This window comes from Phacochoerus africanus, chromosome 2 (genome assembly GCF_016906955.1).
Source record: "Phacochoerus africanus isolate WHEZ1 chromosome 2, ROS_Pafr_v1, whole genome shotgun sequence".
Classification (NCBI taxonomy): Eukaryota; Metazoa; Chordata; class Mammalia; order Artiodactyla; family Suidae; genus Phacochoerus; species Phacochoerus africanus.
The window spans coordinates 279,734,386-279,753,454 of record NC_062545.1 but is presented as its reverse complement, the minus strand read 5'-3'; the positions used below and the strand labels follow the sequence as shown (position 1 = coordinate 279,753,454).

The window sequence follows — 19,069 nt, the reverse complement described above, 5'->3', positions numbered from 1 at the left end:
AGCCACAGCAGTGCTGGATCCGAGCCGCATCTTCGACCTACACCATGGCTCATGGCAACGCCAGATGCTTAACCCACTGAGAGAGGCCAGATATCGAACCTGAGTCCTCACGGATACCACTGGGGATCATTAACCACTGAGCCACAACGGGAACTCCAGAATCACTTTTCATTTGGAAAAAATGTGTATTAACATGAAAGGCTAGGAGTTCCCGTTATGGCTCAGCAGTAACAAATCTGACTAGCATCCTTGAGGATGTGGGTTCAATCCCTGGCCTCGCTCAGTGAGTTAAGGATCCGGCTTTGCCGTGAGTTGTGGTGTAGGTCACAGACGCAGCTCAGATCTGGCACTGCTGTGGCTGTGGTGAAGGCCGGCAGCTGTAGCTCCAATTGGACCCCCGGCCTGGGAACTTCCATATGCCACAGGAACGGCCCTGTAAAGCAAACAAAAAAACAAACGAAAACCCGCAAAATGCGAAAGGCTGTGAGACTTATATTTTCTTTGTTATTGTGTGCATATATATTTATACATATGACAAAACCTGCCAGCATAACCATCTCTGACTGTGACTCAGCGGTGTTCATTTCACCCACGCCACGACCCATCACCGTCTCTTCTCAGAAACCCGGTAACCATTCGGCAGTGGCACCCCCCTCCCCCAAGCCCTGGTGACCTCAAATCGACCCAGGCTGGCCTGTTCTGGGCCCTCACATAAGTGGGGTCATGCAACGCCCACCCTTCTGTGTGTGCCCTGCTCATGCAGCACCACGCTCCCGACCCTGCCCATGCCGCAGCCTCCCCCCCCGCCCCCCCCGCCCCGGAGTGAGGCCGATTGACACCCCCCCCTGGACGGACAGACCACGCCTGCCCCGCCCACTGCCCATCGATGGACACCGGGGCTGCCTCCACCTTCTAGTTACCGGCAGCTGCCACAACCCGGGTGTGCACGCAGCTGTCCGGTACTGGCTTCCTGGTCCTCTGGTGCACGCCCTGGACTGGAACTGCTGGATCACGCAGTAATTACCTCTTCGGGAAACCACCAAACTGCCTTCCACCGTAACTGCATCGGTCTACATTTCCTCCAGCAATGTGTGCAAACTCATCTGCACTAAGACGTGTTTTCCGATTTTTAGGTAACAGCTGTCCTGAGGGGTGTGAGGTGTCTCGCTGCGGCTGTGGCTGCATTTCCCTGGTGACCAGCGGCACTGAACACCTGCTCCTGCGCTGTCCCCCACGGAGAACCACCCACCCAAAGCCAGCCCGTCGGAGCTCGCTGTCCAGCGGGAGGGGCGGGCTGTCCGGGACAGGGGCCCCACCAGACCCACAGCCCCCACGGGCCCTCCCCCGCTGGGGTCAGCTCCTCACTCTCTTGAGCAGTGTCCTTTGACGGACAAAAGGTTTTAATCTGGGCGAGCTCAGGTTCTCTGTGCTTTCTCTTGTGCTCTGTGCTTCTGGTGTCAGATCTGACGTCCTGAGTATTCTCCTGTTCTCCTCGCAGAGCCGCATGGCTTTAGCGGAGGTTTCCCAAGTCTTGGGCCCCTTTGAGTTAACGTTGAGCACACTACCTGCCGGGGCCCAGCCTCAGTCTCCTGGGTGTGGACACCGCTCCTCCCACTGGGTGACTGTGGCCCCAGGACACCCATCACGAGGTCCCATCTCCGAGGGTTTATTTCCGGCCGCCCTGCTTTTTCCTGTCCTGTATGTGGTTTAGCTCCATGCGGGCACCTCACCGACTTGACTACTGAAAACTCTGCCAGGAAGTCAGAAGTGGGGCCCCAGCTTTGGTTTTGTTTTCTTTTTTGGCTGCCCTGTGGCATGTGGAGCCCAGGCCAGGGATCAGATCCAGGCCGTAGCTGCAACCCACAGCACAGCTCTGACACCGCCAGATCCTTAACCCCTGCCGACCCTGCTGCGCCAGAGCAGGAGCTCCCAGCTTTGCTCTTTTGCAAGACTGTGCTGCTCTTCAGCGTCCTCTGAGACTCCCTATGAATTGCGGGATGGTTTTCTCTACGCTGTAACCAATGGACTGGGATTGGGACAGAAATTGCACTGACTCTGCAGTCTGCTCTGGGCAGCAGTGGCATTTTAATAAGGCCGGCAGCCCCTGGCATCCACAGATGCAGAGCCCACGACCGCAGTGCACATTTTCTACAAGGGACTTGAGCATCTGTGGGTCTGGTAACGGGAACCAACCCCGGCAGGTGCCTCAGGACGGATTTACTGTCCGCTTCCAGTCCACGAGCCAAGGGGACGTTCTGTCTTTAACTGCTTTCAGCAACATTTTAGTGTACACATCTTTTGCCTCCTTTCGTTAAGTTTATTCCTGAGTATTTCTTCTTCTGATGGTACTGTAACTGCAACTTAACTTCCTCTTTGGCACAGTTCACAGCAAGTGTGTAGAAACACAACTGAGGAGCTCCCCTTGTGGCTCACAGTAATGAACCCAACTGGCATCCATGTAGACATGGGTTCGATCCCAAGCCTGGGTCAGTGGGTCAGGGGCTCGGCATTGCCATGGGCTGTGGTGTGGGTCGCAGGCACAGCTCAGATCTGGCGTTGCTGTGGCTACAGTGCAGACCAGCAGCTGGAGCTCGTATTCAACGCCCAGCCTGGGAACTTCCATTTGCTGCAGGTGCAGCCCCAAAAAGACAAACGAGAAGAAGAAATACAACTGATACTTCTGCACTGATTTTGTACCTTGCAACTTTCCTGGATAAATTTATTCGTTCTAGCAAGTTTCTTGGCGGTCCTTCAGGATTTTCTACGGCACGATCAGGCCACCCGTGAGCAGAGCTCACTCCCTCTCCAGTCTGGGGGCCTCCGCTTTCCCCGCCCACCTACGTGATCAGGACAGAGGCACCCGGGCCCCTCTGCACGCAGGCGCCTTGTCAGATGCTTGTCTCCAGCTGGGCACAGAGGACCCAGTGCTCCTGAGGAAACTGGGAACCAGGCGAGGTGAACTCCCTGCTGGGATGTCCGGCGGCCCCAGCTCCTGCAGCCGCCGCGACAGGGAAGCGCGGGAGCGCCTCTAGGCAGGAAGTACCTTTGGGTCCACGAGCGCGCCGGCCTTGATGAGGTATTTCACCGCGTCCAGGTGGTTGTTCTCCGCCGCCTCCATCAGCGGGGTCCTCTGGTCCTCTGAGCAGGTGTCGATGTTGGCGCCCGCCTGGAGAAACAGGGGACGGCTCAGATGTGAGCGCGGCCGGCGAGGCAGCGACCCCAGGCTCAGACCCGTGGGAACGAGAGATCTGGGGCCCCGGTTAAGTCTCTATCGACCGTGCCTGGGCTCCCGAACCTGGATTCGGAGGCACGGTTGTCTGCTCACCACAGGAGCACGTCGGCTCCAGGCAGTGTGGTAGAAACCACTCGTCGCACACCAGGGACAACCCTTTAGCAATAAGCAGGGGAGGGAGGGGCCGGGGCCTGGGCGAGGCTGGCCGCACAGGCGGCGACCTGGCCCAGAGTGACCACACCCCAGTGGCCTCACCGGTCCTTTCTCTGGCTCGCCTAACACCTGCCAAAATAAACTGAACAAAAACTCACTTGCAGTGTATATTCTAGAGCGAGTCCTAATCTTTCACAAGTGTGGGTTAAAGGAGTTCCCGTCATGGCGCAGCGGTTAACGAACCCGACTAGGATCCATGAGGATGCGGGTTCGATCCCTGGCCTCGCTCAGGGGGTTAAGGATCCAGCGTTGCCGTGAGCTGTGGTGTAGGTCGCAGAGGCGGCTCAGACCCCACGTTGCCATGGCTCTGGTGCAGGCCGGCAGCTGTAGCTCCGATTGGACCCCTCGCCTGGGAACCTCCATGTGCTATGGGTGCGGCCCTAAAAAGAAAGAAGAAAAAAACAAAACAAAACACAAGTGTGTGTTAAAAATTTACGAACCAGCAGGTACACATGGATGAATCGTGTCTGAACTTAATTTAAGAAGCCCAGCTTCAAAGCGGGCTGTGCGCCAGGAGCAAAGCATCTGGGAGCTGAACCTTTTCCATATTGAGGAGAAACTTCTCAGCGACGCACGAAGGGCTCCTATTTACAAGCTAAAAACAGCACTGTCTCTAGTACTAGCAATAAAAACCAACAGTAACCCAATTTATAAGAAACTTTAAAACAGACACAGATGGTACACATGGAAAACCAGGGGGGCCGAGATGGTCCAGGGAGCTGGAAGGAGACTCGGCCGCCCGCATGGCCGCAGAGCTGCGGTCAGAGGGCAGGGGAGTTGAGGTAGGAAATGGGCTGGGGGCACAGGTCAGATGGCCCACGCTCAGGGCAAAGCGGAGCCAGGATTCCACAGCAGCTAAGGTAACAGCTGAGTCTGGAACGTCACACGCAGTGCAAGGTGGGGTCCACATGGCACTGATAAGGCCGAAGGCCGGTGTGGAGCCGGCCACACTCAGGCCAGGCTGCACAGGGCAAGGGCGCCCTCTGCCAGGGGAAGGCCAGGTGCTGCCCGTGAGCTGGGCACGTGCCCTTGGCAAGGCTCCACCCTGACCCCCCAAACCCACCAGAGCACAGAGGTGGGGGGCAGCAAAAGCGGGTGTGAGCGCCTGGGCCACAGGCCCCCCGGGGGACAGCCAGGAGGGCAGGGCCCGCATCCGAGAGGGCCAGTCCGCCTGAGGAGCCAGAGCAGAGCCTCGGGCCAGTGCTGCACAGGGTCAGGGTCGGCAGACGGAGGCTCAGGAAGTGCGAAGCCCGCGTGCATCCCAAATCGAGCCAGCGCGGAGCCCCTCACGGGACACGCCGGCCCCAGGCCACACCAGCGGTCAGCCCAGCGGGGGACCGTCGCCTGGAGGGCGGACAGCCAAGACGACCCAAAAGGGCTCTGCGACGGGGGCGGGAGGAGGCGGGCGCGACCCAGGGCTTTCCCCTGGGGTGGGGGACACCTCACCCCACAGCCCAAGGCCACGGGCCCTGGGGTCAGTGCTGCAGCTGCCAGTCTGTCCCTCACTCTGGGCCTGGTCACTGCTAGAAAACGCACCTTCTTCTATTAGAAGATGCCTCGTGGGCTCACGGCCTGCTCAGCATTTAAAAGTGAAGCAGGCAGGACCCAGGGACGCAACGGCAGGGCCGAGGGCACAATGGCGGCAGAGCTGGGGGGCAGATGGAGGCCCAAGAAAGAGATGGAGGTGAGGACAGGAGCCAGAGCAGTGACCATCAGTGGGGACAAGCCTCAGGCCTAGGAGGGGAAGCTGCCACAAGTGACCCCGTGGTGGGGCGTTAAGACCGCATACGCCCCCCGTCCAAAGGCTGGGGCCTGCGGAGACCCAGGGGTTCTCATGTGTGCCACCCAGTCCACCCACCACGACGGTGTGCCACCAGCACGGGAAATCAGCTGGGCGCCCCAGAGCAGGTCCTTCTGAGTCCAATTTCACTCTGTCACTTGAACTCAATGACCGTCCCGCGGCAGCCACCTGGCCAAGCCGTCTCCAGTGAGACCTCGGAAGGACAACCGCCCGGGGCGGAGAGACACCCCAACTGCCCTTCGCAAGGCTCCCCGGGGCCGGGGGAGGGCACAGAGTCAGAGCCTCCAGGAACAACACCCCGGCTCCAGGGCAAAGCAGAGGAAGCCCGGGCCGTTTTTCCTGCTCGGGTTTTGGGAAAAGAAACAGGGACAGAAGCACAGCCCCCGAGCTGAGGGAGTTTGCCCCGAGACGCCGAAGCCACCACCAGCTAACCTGAAGGGCTGCCAGGTGGGCACCGCTCCAGGCCCGGGCCGAATGGCGACGGGGAAGCGCTGGGTTTCCCAAAATACGGAAGATACATTTCACTCTCCACACCGAAGGCAGACCCCCCGAGCTCGGCCCCAGGCCGGTCCTCACAGGCACAGCCCACGGGCGGTGCAGGAACACGGCCCTGCCTCGGGACCGGGCCCCAGGCCGTAGCCCTGAGCCTCTGCTCTTTCACTGAAACGCACGCCGGGTGACTCAACTGGCGTGAGGGTTAGGGGTGGACAGAGCTGAGCTGAGCGCAGAGAAACACAGGTGATGTCACAGAAGCCTGGCGTGCTGTCACCAAGGAAAGGGGACACGGTGTCTCTGGGGAGCAAGCAGCTCAGCTTGGCTTCCTCTGTCATCATGTGCTCACCAGGATGCTTCCGTGTTACTGAGGCACGCGCTCTCTCGCGCTCTCACACTCACACACTCACACACATTCACACACTCACACACGTTCTCACGTACGAAAAGCTGGGGGGGGAGGGATGGGCCCTGTCAAAGGTGCGAGGAGCCGCCGTCTCAAATGGAAGCAGCAGTCAGGAGAAGGCGGCTGTTCCCGCCACAGAGAAGGAAATGCAACCGTGAGGGGCGGAAAAAGCCGTTCCTAATAAAAAGCGGGAGACGGAAACCGACTGCACCCCGAGCCCAGGCCAGGCGGGCCGTCCGCCAAGAAGCCCCCCCCCCCCCCGCCCCCGACTCTAGACCCTCGTGGCCGCTGGAGGGCCTCTCCCCAGATCCCCTGCAGTCCTGCTGCCTCCGCCGGAGCTCCAGGCCCCCGGCAACACCCTGCGGCTCCCCCTCCCTCCTCCCGCTCCCTCCGCCCCCTGCCCTCCCTCCTCCCGCTCCTGCCTTCATTCTCCCTCCTCCCGCCCCCTCCTCCCTCTGCCCTCTCCCCCCCCCTCCGCCCGCTGTCCTCCCTCCTCCTGCTCCCTCCTCCCTCTGCCCTCTCCCTCCTCCGCCCGCTCCTGTCTTCATTCTCCCTCCTCCCGCCCCCTCCTCCCTCCTCAGGCCGTGTCAAGACTGAGAAAGACAGAACCAGAGCAACCGCTGGGTAAGAAAGGAAAGCACTGGACTTCCAATAAAATAAGGAAAAAAATAAATGAAACAAATGTCAACCCAAAGAAAGGGGCAAAGGAGAGAAAGAAATACTTGATTTAAGAGCCTGAGAATCAAAACTACAACTCAAGGAATGACAAATAAATGAAAAATGTGAGCAGTCACAGTAAGTATAACCTAAAGCTTCTAATAAACTACCAAGGCTGCCAGGCCTGCTGAACGTCTGCTGACACACTGTTTGAAGAGATGCACCCAGGAGTTCCAACTGTGGCCCAGGGGTCAAGAACCCGACTGGAGGAGCACGCGGACGCATCTGGAGGAGCACGCGGACGCATACCGCAGACACCAACAGACGTGAGAGGAGAAAGTGATGGGAAGAGGGTCACACGAGGAGGCGCTAACACCCCACTCACATCCACGGACGGGCCTCCGACAGAAACCAACGGGGCGACAGAGGCCCTGAACCACCCAAGAGAAAAGTCAGACTTCGCTGATATTGTCAGGACATTACATCCAAAAACAGAATAGTCATTCTTCTTGAGTGCACATGGAACACTCTCAAGGACTGACCACATACCGGGGCACAAAGCTACGCTCAACAAATTTAAGAGTACAGAAATCATTTCAAGTACCTTCTCGGACCACGATGGCATGAAACTAGAAATCAACCACAGGGAAAGAAATGAGAAAAAACTAACCACATGGAGACAAAACAACATGCTGCTAAAAAACCAACGGATCAGTGAGGAAATCAAAAAGGAAATTAAAAAATACCTCGAGACAAATGACAGTGAAGACACATCCACTCAAGATCTACGGGATGCCGCAAACGCAGTGTTCAGAGGGAAATTCACGGCAACATAGGCCTTCCTCAAAAAAGAAAAATCTTCAATCGACAACTTAACCCACCACCTAAACGAATTAGAAAAAAAACAAAACAAAACAAACAAGACCTAAAGTCAGAAGGAAGGAAATCATAAAGATCAGAGAGGAAATCAATAAAATAGAGACTCAAAAAACAGTAGAAAAAAAAAATCAATAAAACCAAGAGCTGGTTCTCTGAAAAGGTAAACAAAATTGACAAACCTCTGGCCAGACTCACCAAGAAGAGGAGAGAAAAACCCAAATAAACAAAATAAAAAATGAAAAAGGACAAAGCTCAAAGGATACTACAAAAATACAAAAAACCCTAAGAGAATACGATGAACAATAATACGCCAACAAATCTGACAACCCAGGAGAAATGGACAACCTTCTAGAGACTTACAGCCCACTGAAACTGCATCAAGAAGAAACAGATCAACAGAACAGACCAATCACTAGAAATGAAATTGAATATGTAATAAAAACACTCCCTACAAACAAAAGTCCAGGACCAGATGGCTTCACAGGCGAATTCTACCAAACACACCAAGAGGAACTTACACCCACCCTCCTTACACTTTTCCAAAAAGCTGAAGAAGAAGGAACACTGTCAAAGACATTCTATGAAGCCACCATCACCCTAATACCAAAACCAGACAGATACCACCAAAAAAGAAAACTATAGGCCAATATTTTTGATGAATACAGACATAAAATTCTCAACAAAACTTCAGCCAACAGAATCCAACAACATATAAAAAGATCAGACACCACCACCAAGTGGGATTCATCCCCGGTTCACAAGGACGGTTCAACACATGCCAATCAATCAACATCATACACCACAGTAACAAAGGAACAGTCAAAACCACATGGTCAGCTCAACAGATGCAAAGTCCAACATCCCTTCATGATAAAAACTCTCACCGAAGTGGGTACAGAGGGAACATTCCTGAACAGAATCAAAGCCATTGACGACAAACCCACAGCAAATACAATACTCAGTGGAGAAAAGCTGAAAGCCTTCCCACTCAAATCTGGAACAAGACAAGGATGCCCACTCTCACCACTGCTCTTCAACACAGTGCGGGAAGTCCTGGCCACAGCAATCAGACAAACACAAGAAATAAAAGGCATCCAAGTCGGAAGAGAAGAGGTAAAACTGTCACTGTGTGCAGATGACACAATACTATGTATAGAAAACCCTAAGGACTCAACCCAAAAACTATCGGAACTGATCAATGAATTCAGCAGAGTAGCAGGATACAAGATATTCAGATATCAGTTGCATTTCTGTATACTAAAAATGACATATTATATGGAGTTCCCGTTGTGGCGCAGTGGTTAACAAATCCGACTAGGAACCATGAGGTTGCGGGTTCGGTCCCTGCCCTTGCTCAGTGGGTTAAGGATCCGGCGTTGCCGTGAGCTGTGGTGTAGGTTGCAGACACAGCTCGGATCCCGTGTAGGCCGGAGGCTACAGCTCTGATTCGACCCCTAGCCTGGGAACCTCCACATGCCGCGGGAGCGGCCCTAGAAATGGCAAAAAGACAAAAAAAAAAAAAGACATATTATAAAAGGAATACAAAAATACAATACCTTTTAAAATCGCACCCCCCAAAATTAAATACCTAGGAATAAACCTGACCAAGGAGGTGAAACACTTATATGCTGGGAACTATAAAACATTAATCAAGGAAATTAAAGAGGATTCACAGGAATGGAAAGGTATTCTATGCTGGGTTGGAAAAACTTATATTGTCAAAATGGCCATACTACCCAAAGCAGTCTACAGATTCAGTGCAATCCCTATCAAATTACCCATGACATGTTTCACAGAACTAGAACAAACCATCCAAAAATTTATATGGAACCACAAAAGACCCAGAATTGCCAAAGCAATCCCGAGGAGCAAAAGCCAAGCAGGAGGCATCTCTCTCCCAGACTTCAGGCACTATTACAAAGCCACAGTCATCCAGACAGTGCGGTACTGGTTCCAAAACAGACAGACAGACAATGGAACAGAACAGAGAACCTGGAAATAAACCCAGACACCTATAGTCAATTAATCTTCGACAAAGTAAAGCGGGAAAAGGACAGTCTTTTCAGCAAGTGTTGCTGGGAAACCTGGACAGCTGCACGTAAATCAATGAAACTAGAACACACCCTCACACCATGCACAAAAATAAACTCACAGTGGCTGAAAGACAAGACACCATCAAACTCCTAGAAGAGAACATAGGCAAAACATTCTCTCTGACATCAACCTTACAAATGTTTTCTCAGGTCAGTCTCCCAAAGCATCAGAAATAAAAGCAAAAATAAACCAGTGGGACCTAATCAAACTGACAAGCTTTTGCACAGCGAAGGTAACCAAAAAGGAAACAAAAAGACAACCTATGGAATGGAAAAACATAGTTTCAAACAATGCAACTGACAAGGGCTTCATCTCTAAAATATACAAACTGATACAACTCAACAGCAAAACCACCAACAACCCAATGGAAAAATGGGCAAAAGACCTGAATACACATTCTCCAAAGAAGATATACAGATGGCCAATGAGCACATGAAACAATGCTCAACATCCCTGATTATTAGAGAAATGCAAATCAAAACTACCACAAGATACCACCTCACGCCAGTCAGAATGGCCATCATTATTAAGTCCCCAAATAACAAATGCTGCAGTGGGTGTGGAGAAAAGGGAACCTTTCTACTCTGTTGGTGGGAGTGTAAGCTGGTACAACCACTTTGGAAAACAGTATGGAGGTTCCTCTGAAAACTATACATAGAACCACCACAGGACCCAGCAATCCCACTCCTGGGCATATATCTGGACAAAACTTTCCTTGAAAAAGATACATGCACCCGCATGTTCATTGCAGCTCTATTCACAACAGCCAAGACAAGGAAACAACACATATGTCCACCGACAGACGACTGGATTAGGAAGATGTGGTATATATACACAATGGAATACTACGCAGCCATAAAAAAGAACAAAATAATGCCACCTGCAGCAACATGGATGAAACTAGAGACCCTCATACTAAGTGAAGTCAGTCAGAAAGAGAAAGACAAATACCATATGATATCACTTATATCTGGAATCTAACATACAGCACAAACAGATCTTTCCACAGAAAAGAAACGTGTGGACGTGAAGAAGAGACTTGTGGTTGCCGAGGGGGAGGGGGAGGGAGTGGGATGAACTGGGAGTCTGGGGTTAACAGATGCAAACTCTTGCATTTGGAGTGGATGAGCAATGAGATCCCGCTGTAGAGCACAGAGAACTAGACCTAGTCACTTGCGGTGGAACACGATGGGGGATAATGGGAGAAAAAGAATGTCTGTGTATGTGTGACTGGGTCACTCTGCTGCACAACAGAAATGGACAGAACACTGTAACCAGGTGTAATGGAAAAAATAAAAATCACAAATTTTTTTTTTTTAAAAAAAGAACCCGATTAGCATCCATGAGGATGCAGGTTCGATCCCTGGCCTCACTCAGTGGGTTAAGGATCCAGCACTGCTGTGAGCTGTGGTGCAGGCCAGCAGCTGCAGCTCCGATTGGACCCCTAGCCTGGGAACTTCCAGATGCTGCAGGTGCGGCCATAGAGGAAAATCATTTCTTAAATAAAATACAGTAAAACAAAGAGATGCGTCCGCACAGAGCCGGCAGCATGAGGCGAAGCTGGGAGGACCTACACCCGTGGGCAGGGCCTCGGAAAGCGCCCCCGGCAGCAGGCTCGATCTTCGGTACGGCCACTGTCCGTCCGTCCGTCTGCAGGGCGAAGAGGGGGGTGAAGGCAAGACCGCGGGCCAGTGAGGACACGACGGGGCAGCTGCGACTCCAAAGCAGGAGCGGCAACGTCCCTCAGAGGCCCACCGGGCACCGCCACGCCGTCCTCTCCAGACGCCAGAGCCACCCCCGAGAGCCGCCCCACCCGGGAACCACCAGCAGTTCAGCCCTGCCCTCAAAGGCCCCGAGAGACGCGGAAAACCGCAAACCAGCCGAGCAGCGTGAGGCCTCACGGCGCCAAGGGACCCTCCAGAGTCCCGGGGAGACGCAGAGGCCTCAGGGAAGGCGCCCCCGGGGGTGAGAGGAGACGGGAGTTCAAGACCCGAGAGGAGCCGAGGGTCTCGCTGAGAGCGCTGCCCCGAAGCTGGGCTCGCAAGACCAAGACGGGGAGCCAGTCGGGCCAAGAGGGGCTCCAGGAGAGACCCGGGCCTGGGCAGGTGCCGCCCGGACCCACAGTGCCCTTCAGACCCTGGGTGACAGGGGCCTTCCAGAAGGAGCCAAGATAAGGAACTGGACCCAAAACGAGGCGCCCGGGCCCGCCAGGACCCCTCCCCACGGCCAGGCAGCGGCGCGGAAAAGCCAAGACAAATAGCAAGTCGCGAAAGAGCGAGGAGCAGCAGGCCCGGCGCCAGGGCGGCGGCAAGTGGCAGGAGAGGCGGCGCCGGCTGCCCCCGAGCCCCCGTCTGCTGGGCCGCCGGCGCCGCGTGGGCAGGGCCGGGCGCCTGGCGCTGCTGGCTCCAAGGAGGCCACACCCGACCTGGATCAGCATGTGGCAGATGTCCACGTGGCCGGCCTCCGCCGCGGCGTGCAGGGGGGAGCGCTTGTTCTGGTGCTCCATCTTGAAGTTGGGGTCGATGCCGTCAACTGCGGAAGACAAGGGGGTGCGTTACCCGGGGTGCAGCCGCGGGGACCAGCAGCCGTCTGCGGGGGCGGGCCGCCGAGGCCCCCCTCGCCTGTCCCCGCGCCCCGGGCCTGAGGACGGCGCCCCGTGGGGAGCAGGACCGCCGGGCCCTGAGGGACTGCAGCGTGCTGGGCGCAGGGCCGGCCTGGAGGGGACGTCGGCGCGGGGCGGCCCACGGAGCAGCGAGGCAAGCTCGGCGCCGCAGGTCTGTGAGGAAAATGATGAAAGGCGCCACTCCGCTCGGTGCAGGATAAGACCTTTCCTTTCTCGTTTTTCAGAGCAAACCGTTAAGATCCTTTCCTTATTTACTGTCGAGTAAAGGGATTTCGTTTTTTCGTTTTGGCCACACTCGTGCATGTGAAAATCCCGGGCCAGGGATCAAACCCATGCCTCAGCAGCGACCCGAGCCTCTGCAGCGACAACACGGGATCCTTAACCCGCTGTGCTCGCGGGAAATCTAAATAAAGGGATTTTACTCTTTATCTTTAAATATTTATTTATGTATTTATTTTTGCTTCTTAGGGCCACACGCACAGCACGTGGACGCTCCCAGGCTAGGGGTCACATCGGGGCTACAGCTGCTGGCCTGCACCACAGCCACAGGAACGCCGGATCCTTAACCCGCCGGGCGAGGCCAAGGATCGAATCCGCGTCCGCACAGCTATTCGCCAGGTTTGTTACTGCTGAGCCACAACGGGAGCTCCCTAAGGAAGGGGTGTGAAACCATCTCTTCCCAGCCAGAGAGACCAAGCCTGCAGCCGCGAGCTCCAAATCAGCTCATGTCTCCTGCTCAGCACATCTCCGGGTGCTGGAAGCCTGTGACGGCAGGTACGCGCCCCAGAACACAAGCACAAACGGGACATGAGCACCGTCGACCCTGCCGCACAGCTGCTACTTCCACGTCACCGCAACAGGCCCAGTCCCGCCTCGCCGGTTCGACGGCATCTACGTCTCTTCTTGGGTTGGTGACCACAGACTCGGTCTGTCCAAACGTGGGAAACTCCCAGAGAACACTCCTCGCTCCACGAAAACCACACACACGCCCAGGCGGACGGCCACTGGGCAGCGCGGGTGGGGGCCGGCCGCTGCCCCCCGCGACCTACCCAGCATGAGCAGCACCTTCTGCAGCTCCCCTTGACGGGCCGAGAAGTACAGCTGCTTCGGGTGGAAGCGGAGCTTCTTGGGCCTGCGGAGAGAGCACGGGATGGCCGTGAGCACAGGCTTCCCCGGCACGCACGCGCGCACACACGGGGCACCTGCCGAGTCCTCAAGGTCGAGGACGCCACGACCACCAGGCCCAAGGCACGTCACCACAAAAACAACAAAAAGAGCCTCTCTCCTTCGCCCACGAGAAGGACGGCTCCCGGGGCCTCTGCACTTTGTGCGGGCACAAGGGACAGCCATTTCCCTGCAGCAGGAGGGGAGGGGGTGCGAGGGGGGCAGCGGGTCCCACCACTCCGCCCACCCTCTCCTCAGCAGAGTCTGGACCTGGTGAGTGGGGCAGGGGCCGGGCAGTTGCCGTGAGAACAGGGCGGAAGCGAGGCTGGAGGCGGACAGACACAAAGCCTGGGGGGGACTCAGGAACCTGTCCCAACACAGATCAAGCCTCGGGGACCTGGGAACCTATCCCAACAACCAGAATTTCCAAGGGAGGGAGACGCACACCCAGCCTGAGCCAACCTTGGAGCCCGTGACCAGGGGACACCTGCATGGTCGTGGGGCCCTCCTGCACAGCCAAGAGCAGGCCGTGGTCTTCAGAAGCCCCAGGTACTCCGAGGGGCCACTTGGTCCCCTCTCATTTCACAGATGAACCACAGGCAGCACCTGCTCTAATGCCCTGAGGTCAGGGCCACAGGCCACAGCGTCCAGGAGAAGGTGTGCAAGAGCCCCCCAGCCTGTGCTCGCTGTCACTTCCAAGAGCCCCTCTGCTCTTGGTCTAACGGTTTCAGAAAACCACGTGCCGACACATGAATGGTCCCACCGAGCAATGCTGAGGAGAGCCCTGGAAAGGGTTTCAGGGACCTCCTGGGAGCGCCCGCGACCGTGCTGGGGTGCAGACGCTAGGACGGGGTGGCCCTGGCCAGCACCGGACGCGCAGAGGGCCAGGGCACGTGCGGGGCCGGGGCCAGGCCTTACTTCTCCGAGTCCAGGGCGATGAGCGCGCTCTCCAAGGTCTCCTTCCCGGGCCCCTGCGAGAGGCCGGGGGCCGGCTTCCCCAGCCCCACCGGCCCCGTGGGGTCGAAGCCCTCAGGCACCCGCGGGGCTGTGCTCTGTGGCTTGTCATCCTCTGAGAGCAGGGGTCCAGCCGTGCTGCGGGAGGAGGAACGAAATGGAGGTCCAAGTTTCAGAGACAGAGAAGACCCCCCCTTCTCATGGAAACCAATGGAAACGTGGACTGCGGTTTACTCGGCCCCTCCAACCGTGCCAGTCTTCCAAGAATGAAAAGGACCTCAGATTCCCATCCTCTCTGCTCAGCCCCTGGATGGAAGGGTCCAGATTTAGAAGCAAATTCCCAGAGAAAAGGGACATTCAGAAGTGAGGGCAGCTCTTCCAGGACTTTTGGCCAAAGGTTCAAATTTGCTTTAGCAAATGAACTTCAGGTTGAATCTATAAAGTCCACTGCCCTCCTCAATTCAAGGATGTCCCCTTGGAATTTTAGAGGACTTTAAACATTCAATTTGTAGATTAATATGATTAATACAGAATGCGGAAGAATCAACACCATTCCAACATTCAAATGTGCATGTCCACACCTCGAGCCTCTCAAGCGGCCGTCAGGGAAGCCTTACACTGCCCTTCCCCGCGCGTGGTACTGGCTGGTTCTCCTAGGGAGCGGGCGGGTCCCGCTGCTGTTGCGGGAGGCTCACCGTCGCCCTGGTTTCTATCCGGACACTGCCGGCAGGGAGGGAGCAGGGCTTCTGACACCTCTTCTCATCTGATCATCTGTTTAGCTCTACTCATTCTTCAGCTACTTCTACTCAATTCTTTTAGCGCAAAAACCGTATGTGTCCAACATAAATCTTCTCTTTCAGGGCGCCTTTTCTGTACCCAGCTGGGGCCTCCAAACATAACGCAGCAAGGGCAAAAGCTATGGCAGCTAACGCTCGTGTTCCACAGCACACACGGATACTCCCAGGTGGAGATGGGCAGAGACAGGTACTCAGAGGTAGAGACGGACAGGGAGAGGTACACACAGGTACACATGGATAAGACAGGTACACAGGTAGAGACGGCTGAGGACAAGTGAACAGAGTGGAGACGGGTGAGGACAGGTGAACAGGTAGAGACAGGTAAAGACAGGTGAACAGAGTGGAGACGGGTGAGGACTGGTGAACAGGTAAAGACAGGTGAAGACAGGTGAAGAGAGTAGAGACAGGTGAGGACAGGTGAAGAGAGTAGAGACAGGTGAGGACTGGTGAACAGGTAGAGACAGGTGAGGACAGGTCCACACAGTGGAGACAGGTGAGGACAGGTGAAGAGTGGAGACAGGTGAGGACAGGTGAACAGAGTGGAAACGGGTGAGGACAGGCGAAGAGAGTGGAGACAGGTGAGGACAGGTGAAGAGAGTAGAGACAGGTGAGGACAGGCAAACAGGTGAAGACAGGTGAAGAGAGTAGAGACAGGTGAAGAGAGTGGAGACAGGTGAGGACTGGTGAACAGGTAGAGACAGGTGAGGACAGGTCCACACAGTGGAGACAGGTGAGGACAGGTGAAGAGAGTGGAGACAGGTGAGGACTGAAAAACAGGTACAGACAGGTGAGGACAGGTGAACAGAGTGGAGACGGGTGAGGACAGGTGAAGAGAGTGGAGACGGGTGAGGACAGGTGAACAGAGTGGAGACAGGTGAGGACAGGTGAAGAGAGTGGAGACGGGTGAGGACAGGTGAACAGAGTGGAGACAGGTGAGGACAGGTGAAGAGAGTAGAGACAGGTGAGGACAGGTCCACACAGTGGAGACAGGTGAGGACAGGTGAACAGAGTGGAGACATGTGAGGACAGGTGAACAGAGTAGAGACGGGTGAGGACAGGTCCACACAGTGGAGACAGGTGAGGACAGGTGAACAGAGTGGAGACAGGTGAGGACAGGTGAACAGAGTGGAGACAGGTGAGGACAGGTGAACAGAGTGGAGACGGGTGAGGACAGGTCCACACAGTGGAGACAGGTGAGGACAGGTCCACACAGTGGAGACAGGTGAGGACAGGCGAAGAGAGTGGAGACGGTGAGGACAGGTGAAGAGAGTGGAGACAGGTGAGGACAGGTGAAGAGAGTGGAGACAGGTGAGGACAGGTAAAGAGAGTGGAGACGGGTGAGGACAGGTCCACACAGTGGAGACAGGTGAGGACAGGTGAAGAGAGTGGAGACAGGTAAGGACAGGTGAACAGAGTGGAAACGGGTGAGGACAGGCAAACAGGTAGAGACAGGTGAAGACAGGTGAAGAGAGTGGAGACGGGTGAGGACAGGTGAACAGAGTGGAGACGGGTGAGGACAGGTAAACAGGTAGAGACAGGTAAAGACAGGTGAAGAGAGTAGAGATAGGTGAGGACAGGTGAAGAGAGTGGAGACAGGTGAGGACAGGTGAACAGAGTGGAGACAGGTGAGGACAGGTGAACAGAGTGGGGACAGGTGAGGACAGGTGAACAGAGTGGAGACAGGTGAGGACAGGTGAAGAGAGTGGAGACAGGTGAGGACAGGCGAACAGAGTGGAGACGGGTGAGGACAGGTGAAGAGAGTGGAGACAGGTGAGGACAGGTGAACAGAGTGGAGACGGGTGAGGACAGGCGAACAGAGTGGAGACAGGTGAGGACAGGTTAAGAGAGTGGAGACAGGTGAGGACAGGTGAACAGAGTGGAGACAGGTGAGGACAGGTGAACAGAGTGGAGACGGGTGAGGACAGGTGAAGAGAGTGGAGACAGGTGAGGACAGGTGAACAGAGTGGAGACAGGTGAGGACAGGTGAACAGAGTGGAGACAGGTGAGGACAGGTGAACAGAGTGGAGACAGGTGAGGACAGGTGAACAGAGTGGAGACAGGTGAGGACAGGTGAAGAGAGTGGAGACAGGTGAGGACAGGTAAAGAGAGTGGAGACAGGTGAGGACAGGTGAACAGAGTGGAGACAGGTGAGGACAGGTGAAGAGAGTGGTGACAGGTGAGGACAGGTCCACACAGTGGAGACAGGTGAGGACAGGTCCACACAGTGGAGACAGGTGAGGACAGGCAAAGAGAGTGGAGACAGGTGAGGACAGGTGAAGAGAGTGGAAACGGTGAGGACAGGTGAAGAGAGTGGAGACAGGTGAGGACAGGTAAAGAGAGTGGAGACAGGTGAGGACAGGTGAACAGAGTGGAGACAGGTGAGGACAGGTGAAGAGAGTGGTGATAGGTGAGGACAGGTGAAGAGAGTGGAGACAGGTGAGGACAGGTCCACACAGTGGAGACAGGTGAGGACAGGTGAAGAGAGTGGAGACAGGTGAGGACAGGTGAACAGAGTGGAAACGGGTGAGGACAGGCAAACAGGTAGAGACAGGTGAAGACAGGTGAAGAGAGTGGAGACAGGTGAGGACAGGTGAACAGAGTGGAGACAGGTGAGGACAGGTGAAGAGAGTGGAGACAGGTGAGGACAGGTGAACAGAGTGGAGACAGGTGAGGACAGGTGAAGAGAGTGGAGACAGGTGAGGACAGGTGAACAGAGTGGAGATAGGTGAGGACAGGTGAAGAGAGTGGAGACGGGTGAGGACAGGTGAAGAGAGTGGAGACAGGTGAGGACAGGTCCACACAGTGGAGATAGGTGAGGACAGGTGAACAGAGTGGAAACAGGTGAGGACAGGTGAAGAGAGTGGAGACAGATGAGGACAGGTGAACAGAGTGGAGACGGGTGAGGACAGGTAAACAGGTAGAGACAGGTAAAGACAGGTGAAGAGAGTAGAGACAGGTGAGGACAGGTGAAGAGAGTAGAGACAGGTGAGGACAGGTCCACACAGTGGAGATAGGTGAAGACAGGTGAAGAGAGTAGAGACAGTTGAGGACAGGTGAACAGAGTGGAGACAGGTGAGGACAGGTGAACAGAGTGGAGACAGGTGAGGACAGGTGAAGAGAGTAGAGACAGGTGAGGACAGGTCCACACAGTGGAGACAGGTGAGGACAGGTGAACAGAGTGGAGACGGGTGAGGACAGGTCCACACAGTGGAGACAGGTGAGGACAGGTGAACAGAGTGGAGACAGGTGAGGACAGGTGAACAGAGTGGAGACAGGTGAGGACAGGTGAACAGAGTGGAGACAGGTGAGGACAGGTGAACAGAGTGGAGACGGGTGAGGACAGGTCCACACAGTGGAGACAGGTGAGGACAGGTCCACACAGTGGAGACAGGTGAGGACAGGCGAAGAGAGTGGAGACGGTGAGGACAGGTGAAGAGAGTGGAGATAGGTGAGGACAGGTGAAGAGAGTGGAGACAGGTGAGGACAGGTAAAGAGAGTGGAGACGGGTGAGGACAGGTCCACACAGTGGAGACAGGTGAGGACAGGTGAAGAGAGTGGAGACAAGTAAGGACAGGTGAACAGAGTGGAAACGGGTGAGGACAGGCAAACAGGTAGAGACAGGTGAAGACATGTGAAGAGAGTGGAGACGGGTGAGGACAGGTGAACAGAGTGGAGACGGGTGAGGACAGGTAAACAGGTAGAGACAGGTAAAGACAGGTGAAGAGAGTAGAGATAGGTGAGGACAGGTGAAGAGAGT

General features: G+C 55.5%; 1 protein-coding gene across 4 annotated transcripts in view; it reads right to left on the bottom strand.

The window, feature by feature from the left end:
• EHMT1 (euchromatic histone lysine methyltransferase 1) overlaps window positions 1-19,069 on the bottom strand; it is a 146,272-nt gene that overhangs the window by 22,862 nt on the left and 104,341 nt on the right. For all 4 annotated transcript variants that reach the window (XM_047769111.1, XM_047769114.1, XM_047769112.1 and 1 more), the window contains 4 exons: window positions 14,480-14,653; window positions 13,447-13,529; window positions 12,200-12,306; window positions 3,044-3,166 (listed from right to left, as the gene is read on the bottom strand). In XM_047769111.1, coding sequence (XP_047625067.1) covers window positions 3,044-3,166; window positions 12,200-12,306; window positions 13,447-13,529; window positions 14,480-14,653 — 487 coding nt within the window. The remainder of the gene's footprint in view (window positions 1-3,043; window positions 3,167-12,199; window positions 12,307-13,446; window positions 13,530-14,479; window positions 14,654-19,069) is intronic.